The sequence below is a fragment of the Ilyonectria robusta genome, assembly GCF_021365365.1.
Source record: "Ilyonectria robusta strain PMI_751 chromosome Unknown BGZ61scaffold_14, whole genome shotgun sequence".
Lineage (NCBI taxonomy): Eukaryota > Fungi > Ascomycota > Sordariomycetes > Hypocreales > Nectriaceae > Ilyonectria > Ilyonectria robusta.
In genome coordinates this window covers 1027469-1043664 of record NW_025764448.1, presented here as the reverse complement: position 1 = coordinate 1043664, position 16196 = coordinate 1027469, and the positions used below count along the sequence as shown (strand labels likewise).

Here is a 16196-nt window from a genome sequence, read left to right as displayed (position 1 = left end):
TGGGGAGACCGCAAGATTGCAGAGAGATATCATATTGGACTCCAATGGCGCTGTGAGGAACTGTGGCTGGCAGGTATCAGACCTGATACCCGAGGTGTAATAGATTGGTTTTTGAGTGGGTTAGTAGAAGCGTATCGATTATTACGTCTTTCCATATTTTCTTGTCTTGAGTTTCGGGACCTACAGTGCGCTCGCTGCTACAGCAGTCAGTTCGCTTCTTGTGTTCAAGTAACAGACCTTTCGCTCAGCCAGGCCGACCAGTTAAACCAAGGAAATCATGGCCCATGTAGGCCTAGAATGTTGGCCATTCTTCATTCAGTAATTGGATCTTTGCGGATGAGGTAGATCCCCGAACTGAACTTATTACGGTGACCGATGCGAATGATGATCAATCATATCTTTGATAAGTAAAGCTCAAATACCTCCCCGACAGTAGTAGTCATGTGGTATAATATTCCGCCTCGCTTGCAGTTGAAGAACTCACAAACATAACTTGATGCCATTTTTGTTGCAGTTGTTGGCCCGAGCTAGGAAATATCGACGAGGTCTTAGTAATGATTGTGAGCTCAATCTCATCTTATTGGTTTCGACTTGCACGGCAATAGTTTATCAGCCGTTTCCCAAGTCTTTTAGCTTGGTTTTCGTAAAGCTGAGCGAACTTAGTATCGCCAAGGCGATGACCATCTGCAAGAACTGAAATCTTGCACTTGCGTCTTGCCTGTAGAGACAGGCGCTGTTTCTCCTCCAGGAGGCGAAAATAAGAAGCGGAAGACACTATTAGGGTAGGATTTAGTGTGCGGATCGGAAGGTCTTAAAAGATGACCATGTGTGGCTGCCCGAGTCAATTCTTTGGACCTCATCTGTCCAACTTCTTTGCATTTCTTCTTAATCTCCTTTAGCATCCAATTTTCCAATTCAATTAAAGAGAGTCTATCGTTGTACGTACGTCGGACACTGTGAAGTACACAGGAAACCCCGTTGGCGATTCAATTCAGAACTAACAGTGAAACCCAGCTCCGAACTGTGAGACCATAGGATGCTGTCAAACTGGAGTATATGCTTCGACAATGGCGACTGCCCCGCTTCACACTCAACTTAGTGCGACGGAAAATATTACAATGCCGAAGTAGAGAGCTGTTGCGAATACATGTTAGTATTTCAAGGCGTTACCAGTGCTTTGGTGATATATCCCAAACGTGATAGCGGCCAAAAAAGCAGAGGACACTGTCTACTTGGTTGAGACTTGTGCTGGTAGTCTGTCGCTAGCTAGGGCGGCTACGATGGGCAATGCTCCGGGAGAGAGTGATGCTGAAATTGCCGAGGGCTCAGATACTCATAATTCTGCGGGTAATCTTTCCAACACGGCTTCGTTAGCACTGACTCGTGTTTTCATATATGTCGTTGGTTTTCATGCATGAGTTCAATGACTGGATTGTCAGGCTCAAGCTTGGGGGTGACAAGGCCTTGACTCGGGGCTCGTTTTCAAGCATCGAACTGAACAGTATGTTCTTAGGATAATTCTTCGTTCATCCTGCTAGCGAGTGTTGAGATAAGTGCTGATTAAAGTACTCACGATGACGGTACATAACAGACGGGGCAGCTTTCCCGGGTCCAAGGATTGAACTGCTATTTTCTCTCATCAGCATTGATTAACCCCAGTTTCCACAATTAGTTTGCCTTTAGAGTTAGTTTATTACTGGTGGAGCATGTATTTGTGCAGGGGTAACGCTGCTGGAGGTCTGACAGCCCATGTCAGCGGCCTCACCATGCATGCTCAGGGAAACGCTGGAGCGATGCTGGTGAGATGATCAGCACAGGATGTTTTCCCCCATCGGCTGTGTCATTTCCAAGAATTTCGGAATGGAATTTCGTAGTGCATTTCAATGTGACTGACGAGCAGTCGGAGCCTCTGTATTCTTCCCATTCTTCAACTACCTGAATGACAGCCCCAGCCCGAACAGCCCGACCATAGCATTTAAAAAGATGGCATGCCTTAACAGAGGCGGCTATTCGCACGTCCACGCGCAGTAAGATCTTGTCTAAATCTGCAGTCATTAATTGCCGCTCAGCCCCCTTGATTCTTCGGGAGAGCCAGTTCCCGAGCTGTTATTCCAGAACCGCAAGGTCCCCGACGCTGCAAGGCGCAGCCAGAACCCCTGCAGCGATGCAAGCCCACTATGGGCCCTATGGCTCCGGATGCACAGCGTCCGTTGGGCTATTTCCGGCTCTATTTGTTCCCTGGAGCACTAACCGCGGGCCCGCCGGCTTCTTGACCGGTGCAGGATTGACTGCCCTTGCCCTTCACCCTCTGTCTTCTGTTTTCTGCTTCAGGGCAATCCTGGCAGTCGGCGATCAGTATCGCCTCTGAAGCCAATGGTGAACCGTCAGCAACGCGCTTAGCGGGTCTGCTTACCGGGTGGCTGCTGACGGCAGACGGATTAGCCCAGCCGGTCACCATCCGATTCTGCTTCCAGCCTCAATTGGTCTCGCCCCCAGTAATCATGGGAATGATGCCCTAGCTAGCATCATTTGTGCTGATTTAGACACAAATGCAGGGTTGTCCATGCGTGCTAGTCAAACGTAGCGTCGCCGACATGGAGTTGAGCATTGCCTCTTAGTAGAGTCGCCGCTTACGAGAAGCGCCCGACAAGAGGGACCGTATAAAGGCACCCAGCGCCCTCGACTTACCGTACAGTATCCGTTTAATGATTCCTTGTCTACGCTGGATCACCGTCACTCCTCCACTACTCCTCTGATCCTCCGGTCTCCATGTCTTTGATCAAGGTTATTGCTGCCGTCGCGGCCCTGGGCCTCGCGGGAGTCGAAGCTGGCGCTGCTCCTATCTGCAGCGAGATCTTTCCCCGACCGAAAGCATACACTTGCAACACCGAAGGCTACGTCAAACATGTTTCCGCCAGACTGAACGAACCGATATTCAAGGCCACCGCCGAAGCCTGCGCCGATCACTGTGCCGAGACCGATCAATGCACATCCTTTCTGTTCCGCGAAGGCCTCTGCCAGCCCTACAAAGGATCATTCTCGAAATTGGGCTTTTCCGAACACAAGTCGTTCTCGTATTGGTACGAGATGGAGTGCTTCAAGTGCAACGATGGTGAGTCCCGGATGGCCACCCTGCCGACCTGACCTCGACTAACAATCCATGTCTAGGCGGAGTCGTTATCAGTGTTGATTTTGAAGACGGCAACAATGGCAAATGGAATCTTCTTGGTGGCACCAAGGAGGGTTTCTCCTTCGATACCAAGGCGAAAGGGTTCGATGGCTCATCAACGGCGCTCAGAGTCGTCGAACGCACAACCAATGGAAAGGGTCGAATTGAATGGGCGGATGTAATTCCCCTCAAGGAAGGAGCTACCTATGCGATAGGTTTCACCATGAAGAACAGCAAACAGGGCACCTCCTCCAACTGGGCGCTCCTATCATCCGAGCTCCTAACAATCAGCATCACCAGCGGCCACAAAAAGATTCTATACACCCAACCCGAGCACCCTAAGGTCCTTGCCGAGGGCTGGACCCAGTTTCATTCCACATTCAAGGTTCCGGCTGGGCTAGACGAAGAGGCTATCTTTTCGATCGGCATTAAGTCGAGTGGGAAAAAGATGAATTGGTACTTCGACAACGTCTACATCAAGGATGTCTCTAAATAATTGAGATGCGGACACGAGAATAGCCTAGAAAATCCCCTGGTCAACGCAGGGCGAAACGGTCGCTTTTCCTTGTACTATATAGACATTTTGGTAGAATATCACCCGATAATCGGTGGGAGTTTATTGTTTAAATGTAGCGTTCTCCTCAACTAGGTCTACCAATCTACTTGGTCCCCTTGACAGCGGCCATTGAATAGGAGCTAGGATTTGGATTTCAGGCTTGAACAAACCGTTCCTTTAACACCAAGTTCAATTCTGAACAACTGGTATAAGGAATTTGCTGAAGAATTCCGAGACGGTGTCAAAATCCTCCAACGAAGCCACCATCGCGACATCTGCATCTTGTTAACAAAATTGCCTTGAAAACCCCCAAAGCGGAAGAAATTCGCGTCTTCAATCACTTACATTGGTCGGGTCTGACGACGACCAAGCAGCCTTGCTTGGGATCAATTCCATAGGCTTTGTATGCGTGTCCATGCCCAGAGTTGTAGCTTTCGTCGTCGACAAAGACCTTTGTGAGACCTGCATCCAACAGTTAGACCAATATGCCCTTGATCCTTCGGAATTGAAGGTCGGTAGGAAACTCACATTTGGATTGCCATTTGCCAGCGATTGGTGTAAATATCTCTGGGATTTGCTCCTGTTCCACTTCTGTACGCTTTGAAGCCAGGACAAGCAGTGCCTGGATTATGGCATCTGCGTCTTTGTCCTTTGGTGTAAACCTTTGAACGAGGTTGGCCAGATTTTTGGAGAGCTGGGGGTCATTAGCACTGAATACTGGATCAATAGAGTGTGGCCCCCTCAACGCGTTGAGGAGACAGAGTGATGGGTATGCCACTCAGACAAAAGTCCACTGACCTTGTCAAGCCTAATTGCTGCCTCCTGACCAAGAATGTCTCCGGAAAACACGACAATGTGCCATTTAGAATCGGCAGGAAGTGCTCGGACTAACTGCATGGCGCGGGCATCGCAGAAACGCACTACCTGTGCGCTCGGAAAGCGCATGCCGACGACCAGGCCAGTAGCAACACTCTGTCCATCGTTTGATGACATCAAGAGTGATTCGTTGTACTGAACTCCCTGTCCGGCGGTGTATCGGCCAGCTTTGACAAACTGGTCCTTGAAGTGCTCCGGCGTGATGCCGTTCTGCTGGCGATATGCCGAAGAGAACAATTTGGTAAAGAATCGGTCGAATTCGACTAGTTCGGTTGCAGTCTTTTGTCGTTCCGAAACGTAGGTTTTTAGAATATCTGGTAGGGTCTGCTTTCTCAAGACGGCGGCTAGTTTCCACCCGATATTGTACCCATCTTGCAAGCTGACATTCATGCCTTGTCCAGCTTTGGGGGAGTGAGTGTGACAAGCATCTCCAGTCAAAAAGACGCGGTGGTCCTTGGTGAAGGAGTCAGCCAGTCGCTGACCGATCGAGTATGCCGACCACCAGACTGTCTCGACTATCTCCATCGAATATGGGCTGAAAATAAGGCGTGCCTTTTCTTGCAGTTGAGATAGACTGACGTCTTTTACCACGACGTCGCCTAGCTCGATGTAGAAGCGAACCATGGAATCGCCCTCTCGCGGGATGATCATGAGATTTCCTGCATCTGAGTGCAGGATTGCTTTCTTCCGGATATCGGGAAAACTTGTCCGAACGTGAACATCCATGACACCCCAGATGGCGTCAGTGGTGTCTCCAATCATTTTGAAGCCCAGGGATCTTCGCACGGCGCTGTGAGCTCCATCACAAGCCTATTTTAGCATTAGCAGAGCACCAGATGAAGGTTGGGACAATCATTCATACCAAGACATATTTTGAGCGGAATACCTGCTCTGTTCCATTACTGATGGCTGTGGTTGTAACACAGTAAGCCTCGGGGTCGTGTGAAGACGCGCTGTCAACCTCGACGCTTTTGACGTCGACGCCATAGCTGACTGCGGCGCTTCCGGAGGACTTGACAATATCCTCAACCATGAGACCGTTGATTCTTGCTTGGTTGAGAATGACGTGGGGCTGGTGGCTCAGGCCTGGTTCCAAGTCCGGCGCATAATGCGTGCGTCGGACTCCCCCGCTGCCGTCTGAAGCCCAAAAGGCGATCTCGAGAACGTGGTATGCCTCCTTCAGCAAATCCTCCGAGAGTCCGAAGCTCTCGAAGACCTCAACGGTTCGACATTGGACGCCATCAGCCTGTCCGTTCTCGAGAGGACCCGGTCGGCGTTCCAGGATCCGGTAGTTGATTCCGCAGCGCGCGAGCCAGACGGCTGCGCAAAGCCCAGCGGAGCCGCTGCCGCAGATGAGAACATCTACTTTTTCGGCCATTTTCAGCACTTGAAGTAAAGAATTTCGGGTTTCAGAAGGGTGGTGAGTCAGTTGTCACTCAATCGACAGAGTTCGTTACGTTGAGAACATCACGACGGGTGGGCTTTATATAACCGTGGGCGATGAATGCTTCCCCAGTGTCCAATGAGGATCTGGATTTATTTCGGTCTCGGAGCTCGGAGTCCTCCACGGGACGGCTTTCAATCGCGGTAATTACTCTCGCGCTATCAGTCCAGTTCAATTGGTGATTTACAGGGCATTTGTGGCGAGCCGGTGGACAACAACATGTTGCTCCTCAAAGCTGATGCGGGGAAACGAAGTTGTCGCGGGGCGCTAGCGGAACAGCATCCGCCTTGGAACAGCATCCGGCGGATCCGCATCCGCAAGCCATTCCTTTCATAACGGAGCCTGAATGCATAACGAGAGATTTCAGTTAACATGACAATATTTTCAACGGCAGCAGGAATAATTGGTCATCCATTATTCATCATTGGCAAGTAAGGTCGAGATCTTCCCTCGCACCACTGTCTGTTGCATCTAGTGATGGGACCCATGACACCAGATCTTGACTTCTTCCTCTTCAATAACAGTCCGGGGGTAAATCGAATGAAAAATGGTTTGGCGACTACCAGAGCTGTTAGTCAAGGGACTGAGGCTGCAGCTAAATAACGATAAAGAAGACTGCTAAAAGAGTCCGGGTTCGGTGTACCTGTCACTGTCATGTCACATTTGGAGCTTATCCCAAGACGCATTCCAAGAGCTAGGAATCGCCGCTACAAGATCTCATGTTGCATCTAGCAGATGGATAGGATCATGTGCGCGAGAAGCTCCTGCTATTCTTCCTATCTAATAGAGGTCTGCTAGGTCAGTCTTATAGATGAAGATGACCTCGGATGACCTCGGACGGCCGAGAGGCTCCGGATGGTCCGGAGTCTTTGGCTTCAGCTAGCTATTGATAAAATCAAGGAAAAGCTAGGACTATCATGAGACCGGTGACGAGGCCGATGACGAGGCAGGTGGCGATGGACGCCTATGATGAAGGAAGAAAGCTTCAATAGCATGATACATCCGGAATCCGATATCCCGATATATGTGACATCTCACGCCTAGGATCACTCTAGAAACACCGCAAATACGGTATAATATGATGAAAATCAAGCGACTTTAACAGAGATCCTTATCACCAGATACGACACACGACGAACTCTAAAGGCGACATGTTACATTTGGTCTTACCTTGGCTAGATTATGAGCTCTCTCCCCATAGGGCCTCAGCAAACAAGTTAGTATTAACCTTTTTGTCCTTGAGCTTGGCCACTCGCTGCCGGAGCCACATCTCCCTCTAAAAATGGAGGCCGTTTGCTACATTCAGCGCTGGAAGTGATCATGCAAGTAGCGTTTCGAGGGGCCATCTTAAAACACCGGAGCGTAACCCTTCCGAACAAGAATCATTGGAACCTGCGACTTCTAAAACCGCCGTCATCATCATCTAGGACTGACGTTTAGGTCATTATTCAATTAAGAGCTTTCGTGGGTTGGATTCAAATCACTGCGGGTGGCAGCTAGGATTTGCCTTTTTCTTGTTACGCCACATGGAACAGTGAAGAGGGAGAACGAATGCTGGGGTGTCGTCACACTGAAGTATCCCCTAGAATCTCCTAAATATCCCCGCTCCCGTCGCTCTCAATCGAATGACCACTTTCTTCTGTCATCACCAATGCACGCTTCAAATTGGGCATTCACCAACACACTTACACCTCAGCGATTACAGCACGACTGAGCCATCAGGGACGCTACACGGGAAAGGGCTTCCACGACACAGTCGAGGAAAATGTCGCCAAAAAAGACAAGAGAGCCGTCTTGGCCTCCCCGTCTGGACCGCAAACCAGACTGGAGACGTTGGTCTGACTATGTCGCATGGGGATTTCAAATGCGAAATGTATGGGAATATGTCGACCCAGATTCAGATGTCATTCTGCCTAAACCCACGCACCCAGGACCACCCCCATCAATGCCCGAAGGCTGGAGGGACTTCCCCAGATCGGCCAAGATGGATCTCATTCATTGCAGCCTAAGGGAGCAAAGCGATTTCGACCATGATTTTGAATCCGAGTGCGAATACGTCAATCCAGATTTAGACATCATTCTGAGTGAGGCTGAATTTCTGGAGCAATCTTTCAAGCAATCTCCAACGCCCGAAGACTCGAAAAGCTCCCTAGAATCCGTCGAAAAGACTATATCGGAGTGGAAGAGGGAACACCAGATTTGGTCCCATTACATGTTTTTATACAGCCGGGACTACCGTCATTGCAAAGATGACCAAGAAATTATCGAAAATCTGACAAAGGAGGTGGAGGAGTCGATATCGGAACCATATCGCCAGTACATCTCATCAACCCATGATATGCGAGAAACACTACGCGTCTTGAAGCAAAAATTGATGCTACCACCACACGAAGAGACTAAGAGAGCCAGAGCGAAATTCTTCCAGCTTGCACATCGACGCGGTTCAAGGAATTGGATTACATGGGCATTGGAATTTGAATCAGCCTATCGACAGGCTGTTCGCTTCAAAGCCAGCGGTATCAACGAGCCATTCGCAGTAGATGCATTCCTCAGTGCATCTCGCAAGCAAAAGTCAATAATTACAAACGACTGGTATCACAGTAAAATGGCAGAAAGGTTTTTTGAGGAAAAGGAGTTTCAGTTATCTGACCTCGTCACTTCTTTCTGCCAATGTCAGCACACCTTAGCGATGTTAGGTTATTGAATATTGGGTGTGGAGATGCGGCAGCAGTTCTGTTTATGGAGTCTATTACACCATGAGAGTATTGACGGATCCAATCTTCATTTGACTAGGAATTAAGAGACGTTATCATCAGATCCCAATCACAAGATGTGACACAGTCAGATCACAGAAATTAAGGATGCTGAGGAACAACAAAATGCCTTAGATGGCCAGGATGAGCCAGATGAGTCGGATTCTAATCATCATCATTGAGCGAAGCTAGAGGAATCTTATTGCTGGAATTCTCACATTTTGGGCCAACGCTTTTTTCCACCCTAAATTTCCACTCTCTGATGTGACAAGATATGTTCGACCTGTGGCAATGCTCCCAAGCTATGTTTGAATTGTAACATGGACCAATTTATCCTTATGGATCATCGTACACATGGCTTAAATAGCAAATGAGCACATGCAATATTCGTCTCGCTATCAGGTAGAATAGTTCGTGTCCAGTTCCCTGTTCTCGAAAAAGTCGGCCAAATGGTTCGTCGAGTTTTTGTTGAGTCAACTGGAAGGAAGAACCAACCAGGAGACTCTTAAGCCTCATCGACACCCTTGTGGTCCTTAATTTGAATGATGCGGGCAAGTGTCATTCAGCACTTGCGCCAAGCTTACACGTCTGGAATGTCGTAGGAAGAAACAAACGTGTCGGTGAGGATTACGGAAATCACCTAGACCCTTGCCCTGGTCCATGTGTTGCGTATTTGCAAGGTAATTAGACTCGGAACTCGTGGCAGTCCTCATATGGATATACTTGGGAGTAGACCTTGCCCACCTATTTCGGTCTGATCATCCCCCTCTTTCAGATATTGATGCTATTCTGGTGGGCTAATAAAAAAACGCACTAGAATCTTCTCATTAAAATGGCTGGGTGTAGTGTTGATCGGCTAGCCAAGTTTGAGTCCCCTTGTGTGGTCTTAGTAGAGGCTAAGAGGAAGCTTCTCATGGGCAAGGTCCAAGGTAGCATGTTCCTTACGCCACCTACTGTGATTGTGATGGAGGGTGGGATGGAGAGGACAGTCTGTGTGATGACACTACCAATGCAGAGTTAGGCCACCAATATCCTCCCTCTGATGAAGATACGGCCGGGATGGTCGCTGAGTTGTGCAGCGGGGGAGGCAACCACAAATTTACACTACGAGTTCTTATAGGCTCCAAGAAAGAGCGTTTCAAGATTTTGATAGGGTGTGGAGTCGCCTGCAGATACGACTAACACGAGGAGGGGGATCAGCGTTACTCACCTCACGCTCGCACTCTATTCCTGGCTACTTCTTGCATATCTTTCAGTCATTCGTCATTCTCAAGGAACCTTTTAAATGAGCTGAACTCGGGGATCTGACCATTGTTTGGGGCACGTTGCAGTGCATGCCGCAGTAGCACAGGCTTCGGGTACAGTACCGTCAAGATCCTATTCGCCAGACGACGTTGAGCTAGAGCACCATCCCGGAACAAAATCAAGCTGGGGAGTAGTATTAGGGTGGGCTGCTAAACGTGAAGTCAACAGTGCGGTCCAGTCAGGGTCGAGAGCTAATATCTGATTGAGAAGAAGAGAGCCCCGTGCCTTGCTTGGCAGGGACGAGGTTCCTGAGAGGAGCAATTTGAGTTCACCTGACGTCAAAATCCGGCCCTGTTCGTCTTCGTAAGGCAAGTTTCGCTACTAGGAACTTCTTAGTGCCTGTAAAAGGAGCGGTTTATCCGCCAAATTAGCAATCCATCGATCGAAAGTCGTCCGATGGCTGGCATTTGATCGAGTGAAGGCATTAGAGCTGGCATACCTTGTAACATGAGTTGGCAAAAAGCAGTGTCATGAATCATATGTTGCAACTAAGCGAACTTGTATACTTTCTTGTATTGTTGAACCGAGACTCGAGCGCATCCCCGTTGTTGACTTTGCCCTCTTTGTCGGAAATTGCGCAGGCTTTCCAGCATGCTATAGCAATGCCTGCCATCGCTCTAGATCTGGTGATAACCAGCGTTCGAAATTTCACCATTATCCGAAGTTTGGAGTTGATTGTGCTTGCCAAGGTTGGACGTCATTGATCCCAACAATGTGAGCTACAAAGCAACCATCATCTAAATAAAACAGGGGTATAACCCCAGTGCTTACCCGGAAATCGGGGTCAAATTCGTCCACCCGATCCTCCGTTGGCCGATAGAGTGTTACATGCAGTAGCTCGACAGGGGTTATGGAAACTTACTAAATGCCTTGTTATCCGAAGGCAATTCAGCTGTATTTAGTCTAGAATCCGTAGGCTGCCAGTCCGGTACAATTCAGATTGCCGATGCGTGCTCCCTACTTAAAGCTCCGACCGTCCCTACGATGATTTGATGTCAACTACCCTCGTCTATCTTGATTGAAAGATTTTACATTCTACATTCCTGCCCTTGTATAATCAGCATGCGGCTGATCATCACCCTCAGCTATGTTGGCGTAGCCTGCGCCTCCGTTGCCCAGTTTGTTGGCCGAGTCTCGCCAGGCATAGTATTTGGTGGGCTAGAAGAGCGCCAGGTCCATATCTGCAACCCCGTCCCCCCTCCTTACACCTGCGAGAGGTCATGTGGTCCAGGATATGCCAATTGTTTCGGATTATGCTACAACGCGGGAGCGGGAGATGTGTGTTGCTCAGACGGCAGTATGTCTTGACCCTAACAACCTTCTCAGTAAAAGAGAATTAACGTGTTGCAGGTTCATGCCCGGCAGGCACTCGCTGTACTGACACGGCTTGCTGCCCTGATGACGTCTCTCTTGAGGAATGCGGCGCACACTATACCCTAACGATCGTCCCACCTGATGCGACAACAAGCATTCCGGAGCCAACCACCGTGGAGGAAACAACTTCTGAAGAAACAACCTTTGTTGAAACTACAACTTCAGTTGAGGCTATAACCTCCGAAGAACCCACCACTTCGGAGGAACCGACATCTGAGGCAGCTACCTCTGTCCCCGAGCCGACTGCGGATACTTCAACGACAGACCTCTTGGTTCCTACCACATCAGAGCTTGTGTCAACTCCGACTACCCCTACCAATGGCTCTGCTACGACTTCTGTCGTCGTGGTACCGACCAATGATGCCGGCCGAAATGCAGGATATGATTTGATGCTCGTTTTTGGATGCTTTGGTGCTGCTTTAGTTGTTTTCTAATCCAATATTGTCGATGGTAACATTAATATCTTATTTGAGATGCATGATGCGGTATTAGGGAGCCGTTATATTGAATCCTTGACGTTGTATAGCTTTTAGGTTTCTTTTTAGCAACCTCAGCCACGACTCTGTCGCTTGTCCTAGTTAGACCAAGTCAATTATGGGTAATTGATAAGAGTCTACGCGCATTTCAGTGAACCCAGCTGATTTTGGGGTGTTATCGTGTCTTTTTGTTATTTACATGAGTTTAAGGGGTTGCTTTTTAAAACTAACTGCTTTTCGCGATAGCATTGAGTGAGTATTGGGCATCCATGTATCACCCATGACTCCTCTATACATCTAAAAAGATAGGTGGAATCTGAAACTCATGATCCAAGTAGACATTTCGTACGAGACAGGAGAGAGTGCAACTTTTATTCTCATTAAGATGACCTCATTCACCAAAGTCTTCCATGCTGTCAAGAAAAGGAGCAAGCGAAAGCCAGGTCACCCCTGATGAATCATTCATCAAAGGATTATATACCTGATCAAGTCCAAAAGAGTCGTCTTGAAAGAGGTGCAAGGAGGGAAATTCGTCGCCGTGTGAGGAATGTTCGGCATTTAGATTCCCCCCAGACACATTCTCATGATTCAAATCTTCTCCAGTCTGGATAATGGCTCGGTTGCCAAACTGACTATCACCTATGAGAACACAATTAGCTGGTTATATCATCAAGCTACATGGATCGAGCACGTACCGTTTCGGTAGCTAAAAACCTCTCGCTCGACTGATTCGAGTATCTTGCTGCACTGACGTGCCGACCGACTCCTAGGGCTATACTCCCGTAGGAAATCTAAACAACGATTCCAGCTACTTGTGAGTGAGCTTTCGTCGACAGATTTGATATATTCTGGTGAGCAAAGTAGCCCGAGGATGAGGACAAGGGCGCAACTATGTATATCTATGCGCACCAGGGAAAGCATTAGCAACATGAAAGGAACAGCAAGGACGCGGACAAAACGCACAGAATACGTTATACCAAGGTGCTGGTAGCAAGTCGCATTCCGCGTTCAGGTTGACAGTGATGAGGTTGACAAGCTCTTGGGCAACGGATACACACAAGTTGGCCGCCTTGACGAGCATGCCTTGTCGCATGTTCGTATTGAATGACTCATTGTCTTGCAATGCCTTACTAGAGTCGCTGGCCAGACCGCTGAGTACGGACAAAACTGGCCTGAGCATAACAAGTCGAACGTGTAGATATCTGGAAACATGAGGTCAGTTTCTTCCTCTCTCCCTTCCATAAAATGGCGTCAGATACCTTGCTTCAAGTACTATCCCTTGTCTGCGAAACATTAAATGACCCTCGAGTATGGTTGGATTGGGAGCGACAGGTTCGTCTTTGTACATCTCCACTCTCAAGTGTACTGGAAGCTCATTGCGCCATGTAGTGAGTAGGCCATCTACATTTAGGATTGCCTGGAGATCATCGTCTTTAATAGACCTCACTTTTGGCGAGGCCGGTCTGCAGTGACTCCCAATACCGGCGTCCGCAGGATCCTCTTGCTCAGTGTCTGAGCCACCATTGTAGACCGTGGTAAGGACCTGACCCAGGATTTCCTTCAGTTTTACGGCCTGAACATAGCAGTCTATTTTGCTAGGGGGATACTCTGGCTGTGATCCAGGTGCCTCGGGAAATCGGGTGAGAAATTCATCATCTATTGCGGAGGGGAGGGGGAGTTGATTCTGTGACTTCGTCAGATGAATCATCAATGGGCGTCCGTATGCCAGAGAGAGAACCCTTTCAGAAATCAGTGACCCTTCACGGAAAATTAGAATATCTGCCAGGGGTAGGGACTCACCGATCGAGAAAAACACATCCAGTCCATGCTCTCTTCCGCATTTCAGTGTCAACTTGGTCAACCCGCTGTTGGCGGCCGCCCTGGACATATCCCCGCTTTTCGTGATGCAAGCCAATGCCTTGTGCTACACGAATTGCTAGTCCGACAATGTTCCAACACGAGCTCGACATATCGGTGCTTTGGAGATACTGGCCCATCAACAGCAGCGTTTGGACGAGAGGCAAGCTACCTTGTGCCAACAGGTCGAAGTCAAGGAGGGCCTTTGAGCGCTCAAAAAAGGGTCTGCTCAACCGATCGCGGTCATGTGGATCAATTTTTGGATTGAAAAGAGCCCCCAAAGCGAAAACAATATTAAGCAGGCAGTAAAATAACTTGTCGTCAAGAGTGTCGTAACACCCAAGTCTCTGGGAGGCACTGCGATATCGACTTTCCGATTCGTTTTGTGGGTTCCAGACTGTGAGATAGCGTTTCTCAAAGGATGGCTGATGCAGGAATGGATACAGTGAGTGAACCCAGCCCCAATAACTGGCAATGAGACTATCAGCCTCTGGACGTGGTGGAACACTAAACCCGAACATGGCATTACGCCCACCACTACCGGACCCAGCGAAGGAGGTGGCTTCTTTTAGGCAAATGGTACAGGGGTCCGACCCGTCCGATATTAGAGGCTCGTGACCACAAGGCCTTCGACACATGGCAGTACGAGCCTCGCCTAGAAGATTGACGGTGCTTGAGGGTCCAAAGTAGGCGGATGGTGGTCGAGCATGCGGATCAGTAATGCCATTGATCGAGCTAACGATGCCCATAGCGTCCACTCCCGATTCAGTGCTTTCCGAGTCAAAGGTGTTTCTCCTAACATGCTGAAAAGCTGTACCGGGTGACCCATGTCCTCTATGCTCATTCATTGAGAACGGAGCATGTGATGCTGACTGAGTACCATCACGGGCCGTTGTAAGACTTCTGATTGAAATGCGGTCGGTCCGCAGGTTTTTATGCGGGGTTTCCACGTTCTGAACACTCGGTCTTGACTGGGATTCCCAATTTGCCGGCTGTGGAGGAGATGTTGTCAGTGTGTCATTGTTGTTCAACGCATTCGTCCCCGCGGCCCGTGCCTGCGCCTCTTCCAGTTCCCTGATGCGGATCTTCAACCCGTCGACATAGCTACGAAGAATTCAGAATTATCCAATGTACTTCTGGTCAAATCACCAGCGCAGATGTTGTTCAGCCTACCTGTCCCTGTACCACCCCTTGCTGTTGCGCTCCTCCCTCCAGATACAGCGCCGGGAAAGCCGGCTGGTGCATGTGCCACATGTTGGCTTAACACCGTCACACTTGCGCTTCTTCTCACGACATTCCTCGCAGGCTACTGCCGTGCGGCGACGTTTCCCTGGTCTCCCGGATTCGTGTGGCCCTTGTGGAGATCTCTGCAACATGAAATCCATTGGAAAGGCGGATGTTAGGGAGAATTGGGGGGAAGAGTTGACTAATAATCCTGGGGCTTGGTAGTCTCATCCAGTCTTAATCATCACCCATGCCGTTCAAGAGGGCTTGCCAAGCCAAGAAGACCACTTCAAGTTTGTCCCAGAAGAAAGACGAGAAAACAGATTCATGACGATGCCACGTCAGGTGACCACCCCGCATCCCCGCGTTTTCGTTCAGACCCATGCAAAATGGCGAACTTCTCCGCAGACCCTTAGCAAAGGATAAGTACAGTCATATATCTACGAAGGCTGGGGAGGAAGTTTGACTATTTAAAGGCCACTTGGCAACCCCCCACACAGGTAACAGCTATAGCTACATAAGAAGACCAGAAAATTACTTCTCAAGGATAAGCACTAAGCCCTGGTACCCTATCTACCCTAATTCCTATAATAATCTACTAAGCAATAGAGATATTATAAGGACTTTACCCCTAAAGAATAATAATAAAAAGCCATATAGTATGCACTGGAGTGTGCTTTATACCTATTGTAGTTAATGCATCACTATCAGTGAGCTTATACTGAGCGTTAGTTCAGAGCTTGCTAATATCCCATGCATTTGCCTGCCAAATAACAGGGACTTTATAGAGGTTTCCTTCTGAAATATAGTTACATACTGTAACTATCGCACTGTGCGTGCTGCGTAGTACTGTGCCCGTCAGCGCTCATAGGTAGTGTACACCGATGCTAACATGTAGAGTACCCAGACTTGTTCCAACCCAGGATGAATCTATCGTGCAGTTCATTCGAGGTAGAAATAGCCTTTGGCTGCCCAAAGCTTTACAATAGGCACCCAGGAAAGGGACCATCCATGTTATCATCTCTTGGTGCTGGGAGGATTATTGTACCATGCAGTCATGCATCGCGTGGAGATGATAACCACTCTATCAGTGGATAATTTTCACATTATGTATTCTACTTGATAATTAGTTGATCAAGGATATACTTAGGAAGCACCGTAG

At 48.8% G+C, this 16196-nt stretch overlaps 5 protein-coding genes across 5 annotated transcripts; 3 read left to right on the top strand and 2 right to left on the bottom strand.

Annotated features, from left to right (window-relative positions):
- Positions 1–2769: 2769 nt before the first annotated feature.
- On the top strand, positions 2770–3726 carry BGZ61DRAFT_549224 (uncharacterized protein; the record flags this gene model as incomplete). The annotated part of the gene is made up of 2 exons (XM_046255422.1): positions 2770–3112; positions 3169–3726. The coding sequence occupies 2 exons, from the start codon at positions 2770–2772 to the stop codon at positions 3663–3665; spliced, it is 840 nt and encodes a 279-aa protein (XP_046102523.1). The 3' UTR covers positions 3666–3726.
- Positions 3727–3780: 54 nt separating this feature from the next.
- BGZ61DRAFT_507465 (FAD binding domain-containing protein) lies at positions 3781–5979 on the bottom strand (the record flags this gene model as incomplete). Its single annotated transcript, XM_046251911.1, has 5 exons — positions 3781–4000; positions 4071–4187; positions 4254–4419; positions 4524–5411; positions 5464–5979. The coding sequence occupies 5 exons, from the start codon at positions 5977–5979 to the stop codon at positions 3915–3917; spliced, it is 1773 nt and encodes a 590-aa protein (XP_046102522.1). The 3' UTR covers positions 3781–3914.
- A 1712-nt stretch (positions 5980–7691) lies between these two features.
- Positions 7692–8956, top strand: BGZ61DRAFT_455275 (uncharacterized protein). The gene has a single exon (XM_046246362.1). The coding sequence runs from the start codon at positions 7811–7813 to the stop codon at positions 8747–8749; it is 939 nt and encodes a 312-aa protein (XP_046102521.1). The 5' UTR covers positions 7692–7810; the 3' UTR covers positions 8750–8956.
- Positions 8957–11165: 2209 nt separating this feature from the next.
- On the top strand, positions 11166–11911 carry BGZ61DRAFT_549217 (uncharacterized protein; the record flags this gene model as incomplete). The annotated part of the gene is made up of 2 exons (XM_046255421.1): positions 11166–11400; positions 11454–11911. The coding sequence occupies 2 exons, from the start codon at positions 11166–11168 to the stop codon at positions 11909–11911; spliced, it is 693 nt and encodes a 230-aa protein (XP_046102520.1).
- Positions 11912–12230: 319 nt separating this feature from the next.
- On the bottom strand, positions 12231–15249 carry BGZ61DRAFT_58027 (fungal-specific transcription factor domain-containing protein). Its single transcript, XM_046256264.1, has 6 exons — positions 14984–15249; positions 13754–14914; positions 13213–13692; positions 12908–13155; positions 12649–12852; positions 12231–12592 (listed from the first exon to the last, which is right to left on the bottom strand). The coding sequence occupies exons 1-6, from the start codon at positions 15193–15195 to the stop codon at positions 12345–12347; spliced, it is 2553 nt and encodes an 850-aa protein (XP_046102519.1). The 5' UTR covers positions 15196–15249; the 3' UTR covers positions 12231–12344.
- Positions 15250–16196: the final 947 nt, after the last annotated feature.